The 4,264-nt window shown below is 37.6% G+C and overlaps 1 protein-coding gene across 2 annotated transcripts; it reads left to right on the forward strand.

Moving 5' to 3' along the window:
- Positions 1 to 1,089: 1,089 nt before the first annotated feature.
- LOC137835170 (uncharacterized) lies at positions 1,090 to 4,013 on the forward strand. 2 transcript variants are annotated; one of them, XM_068643544.2, is made up of 7 exons: positions 1,090 to 1,347; positions 1,440 to 1,649; positions 1,881 to 2,420; positions 2,538 to 2,771; positions 2,861 to 3,121; positions 3,246 to 3,473; positions 3,563 to 4,013. In XM_068643544.2, exons 1-7 carry the CDS (start codon positions 1,332 to 1,334, stop codon positions 3,580 to 3,582), a joined length of 1,509 nt encoding a protein of 502 aa, XP_068499645.1. In that variant the 5' UTR covers positions 1,090 to 1,331; the 3' UTR covers positions 3,583 to 4,013. The 2 variants fall into 2 exon arrangements, with proteins under 2 accessions (XP_068499645.1, XP_068499647.1); XM_068643546.2 differs by having other exon boundaries at positions 1,197 to 1,347; positions 1,890 to 2,420; positions 3,563 to 3,721.
- Positions 4,014 to 4,264: the final 251 nt, after the last annotated feature.

Raw genomic sequence — 4,264 nt, forward strand, 5'->3', positions numbered from 1 at the left:
GAAGTTGAAAGCTGGTTGTCCTATTTCAGCTACAGATATATTGTGGGCATCACATTGTTATCCTACAACCCAATCTTGGTCAACATACTACACTAGCCAGATGCAAGTTTACACACAAATAATGTCCATTAGACGATATTTCTAATCTTAAACATTTGTAATAGATAAGTAATGTTTTTTTTTGGGATGTTTTAATATATGTATTGACTACATTTGTGATGCATTTATGCATTAATATCTGTGATGTATTGACTACACAATGGTGCCTACGGATGGATTTATCCGTAACCCAATATTTGTGCATATGGATGGATTTATCCGTAACCCAATATTTGTGCCTATGGATGGATATATCTATAAACCAATATTTGTGCCTATGGATGAATTTATCCGTAACCTAATATTTGTGCCTATGGATAAAAAAATCCATAACCCAATATTGATGCTTATGGATAAAAAAATCTGTAAGTCATACAATTGTTTATGGATGAAAAAATCCATAAGTCATTAACATGTCTATGGATGAGGGTTGAGTGTAGGTCTCTAATTCACATTCATTACTTAACCTAATTTAATATTTATTAAGGGCACTTTTATCTTTTCACGTTTATGGTCAGGTGCCCGTTTGAATTGACCAGGTGCGGAGAATGTGCCTTTTGTTTTTCTATCCAGCGAAATTTTTAAGCTACGCGGCTTTCACAATTGGGCCTATTTTGATGCAGGCCCATCACCTTTTTCATCCAAAACTCGGCTGCTTCTTCCTGTACCTCCGTGTCACCCCCATAATTTTTTCTTATTCCAAAAATACCCTTTTCAATATTCTGGATTACATAATCCGGAAGTCTTTTTATTAGATTCAGAATTAGCTTTTGATTTATGTAATCCAGAAGTCTTTTGTGATTAGCTTCCGGATTACATAATCTGGAAGTCTTTTCTAAATATGAAATTGACTTCTTGATTATGTAATCTGGAATTTATCCGGATTATATAATCCGAAATTTATCCGAATTACATAATCCATAGGCTTATTATTTCAAATTCAAGGAGTGAAAAAAAAGATAAAATGGTAAGTATGGGGTGGCAGAAGGTATGGAGGTGTAGGAAGAAAGAGTCCCAAAACTCTCGTTTCGTTTCTTGTAATCAACCGCTAAATCACCAAAAACCGAAAGAAAACCCCGTCTTCTTCTCCGATCACCATCCCCTCCTTCTTGTTTTTGCATTTCGCGTCCAACAGAGAGAGGGTTCGTAACTTCGAATTAGTAGGTAGCACAATCGCCAAGGCATAACATTCTTCGATTCAGATCGCGTTTGTTACTACCTTGCTTCTAACGATGTTTGGTTCGAACCGTAAGTATTGCCTCCGCTGCGTTAATTCGTGATGTGTTACTTATTGATTACTTTCGCAAACCGTTGATAAATTTGAGTTATTCTTTCGACAGCTTTTGCGCAGTCTTCGTCGAGCCCTTTTGGCTCTCAATCAGTTTTTGGACTGACCAATTCAAGTACCAATCCATTTGTCCCTAAGCCATTTGGTAGTACGAGTCCATTTGGTTCGCAAACTGGCAGTTTCATGTTCGGAGGTACTTCCACTTGGGTATTTGGTGCGGCTCAACAGTCTTCTTGTGGTAGCTCATCATCGTCATTTTGTGGTACGAGTGCATGGAATTCTTTTTTCATTTTGTTTCAAAGTTGTTTTTCTTGTTTGTTCATCAGATTGTCTTCAATTATTTCCTTCTGAAAGCTTAAAATTACATCAAATTTTTTCACCAGGTTGTTCATTGAATTATCATTTAATTTGCTGTCTTCTTCTTTTCTTTTTTATTATGTTATCGGGACAGTTTTGTGGTTCAATTTTGAGAATTAATTCTCTTGCTTTATAGGATCATCAGTTTTTGGTCAGAAGCCTGCTTTTGGAGGTTTTGGATCTATTCCTACTCAAACAAATCCATTCGGTGCTACACAGCAATTACAACCAGCTTTTGGAAGCAGCATACTTGGTTTCTCAACCCCTTTTGGTGAGTTATCTCAGCCAGCGTTTGGTGCTACAAGCACTCCTGCATTTGGTAAATCGAGCACTCCTGCATTTGATGCAACTAGCACCCCTGCGTTTGGTTCCACCTCTAGCCCAACTTTTGGTAGCACAGGGATTGCATTTGGGGTGTCAAGTTCTCCCGTATTTGGTGGTGGGGGAGCCTTTGGTGCTTCTAGTAACCCTATGTTTGGTCCATCAAGCACGTCTGCATTTGGTAGTTCAAGCACTCCATTTGGGGCCTCTAGTACTCCTGCTTTTGGGCCCTCTAGTACGCCTGCATTTAATTTTGGATCCACTCAGGCTTTTGGTCAGTCTTCTTCTGCATTTGATAGCAGCAGTCCATTTGGTAGTACGGCCTCACCCTTTGGAGGTCAGAGTTCAGCATTTGGTGAGTTCAAGAACCATTAGAATTTTGACTGTTATATTTCTACTTTAAAGATATTAGGCCCTATAGTATCTTGTGCACATGTAGTTGAAAGTAATCTTCAAATATTTTCACTTTCAGGATCTCAAACACCATCATCGGCCTTTGGAAATACTGGTATTGGACAGTCAGGTTTTGGAGGTCAGGGACGGGGTGGAAGTAGAGTAGCTAGTTACACAGCAACAACGGAAGCAGAAGGAGATAGTGGTACCTCTGGGGAGACTGCAAAATTGGAATCCATATCTGCCATGCCTGTTTACAAAGACAAAAGTCATGAGGAACTAAGATGGGGGGACTATCAATTGGGAGACAAAGGTATTTTTTAACAATTATAAACATTTGTTTAATTCTTCTGGCTTTCATTGCAGTATGATGATTTTGACTTAATGTTTTCTATAATTTAGGTGGACCACTGCCCTCTGGTCAGTCTACTGGTTTGGCAGGCTTCAGTTTGTCTACAACACAGACAAATGCCTTTTCTCCTTCATCAGTGTTTGGTCAATCATCAGGCAATTCTTTTTCTTCCACAACACCTAATTCTAACCCGTTTGCCCCAAAGAGTTCACCCTTTTCTTCTGGATTTGGAACTTCTGCTGCTCCAGTCTTCAGTTCATCAGCTTTTGGTTCTTCAACAGAAGCAACAGCAGCAGAACCCTCTATTTTTGGTTCGTCCCCATCGCCATTTGGAGCTAACTCTTCTTCAATTATATTTCTATTTTAAAGATATTGGGCATATAGTATCTTGGGCAAATGTAGTTGAAAGTAATCATCAAATATTTTCTCTTTCAGGATCTCAAACACCATCATCGGCCTTTCGAAATACTGGTATTGGACAGTCAGGTTTTGGAGGTCAGCAACGGGGTGGAAGTAGAGTAGCTAGTTACACAGCAACAACGGAAGCAGATAGTGGTACCTCTGGGCAGACTGCAAAATTGGAATCCATATCTGCCATGCCTGTTTACAAAGACAAAAGTCATGAGGAACTAAGATCGGAGGACTATCAATTGGGAGACAAAGGTATCTTTTAACAATTATAAACATTTGTATAATTCTTCTGGCTTTCATTGCAGTATGATGATTTTGGCTTAATGTTTTCTATGATTTAGGTGGACCACTTCTGATGTGAATGCAACAACAAGAATACATGATTCTTTGACATTCTTAGGAGCAACTTGAGTTGGTCATAAATGGCACCTTACTTAGAATTGGATCAATGTTCTAATTCAAGAACTCACCAAGACTTTGCACCAACCAAAGCTCATATGGAAGTCCATATATTGTCAAATGGAATCAAACAACAAGGAATGAAGAACAAGAATTGAAAGCTGGACAGAAATGAAATAATAAACTACTGCACCGAACAGAAACTAGAAGCAAAGCTGGAAAATAGAAATTCAAACGGTAGAAATGAAAGTAAAAACTAGAAATTAAGAACTACCGAATGAAAATTGAAGAAAAGGAAGAAGAACACTGATGAGCATATATTTATTCACACTCATTAGCCTTATTCATAGATTATTGGACTATAATAATAAATAAATCCATTGTTTTAATTAATATTCTTATAATTGAGTTTATTTAGGCCTTAACTATTATTATTGTTAATTTTGTGTTTTTAGAGTAAATTATCCGGAGGAAGCATCTACCTTTGTGAATGGGCCAAATATGCAAAAGTCCAAGTTGCTTCTTGAACCAAAACAGGAAACAAATTCTGAGGAGAAGAAAGAGAAAATAAAATCTACAATATCTCAGAAACAGAATTGGAAGCAAATCTTTTGCAAAATACAAGAATTATGGAAAGATAGAAA

Source organism: Phaseolus vulgaris, chromosome 5, assembly GCF_051622355.1.
Source record: "Phaseolus vulgaris cultivar YP4 chromosome 5, ASM5162235v1, whole genome shotgun sequence".
NCBI classification, from domain to species: Eukaryota; Viridiplantae; Streptophyta; class Magnoliopsida; order Fabales; family Fabaceae; genus Phaseolus; species Phaseolus vulgaris.

Coding starts and splice junctions, on each gene's coding strand:
- LOC137835170 (XM_068643544.2), top strand. Junction 2,421..2,537: donor AGGTCAGAGTTCAGCATTTG/GTGAGTTCAAGA, acceptor TTTCACTTTCAG/GATCTCAAACACCATCATCG. Junction 2,772..2,860: donor CTATCAATTGGGAGACAAAG/GTATTTTTTAAC, acceptor TCTATAATTTAG/GTGGACCACTGCCCTCTGGT.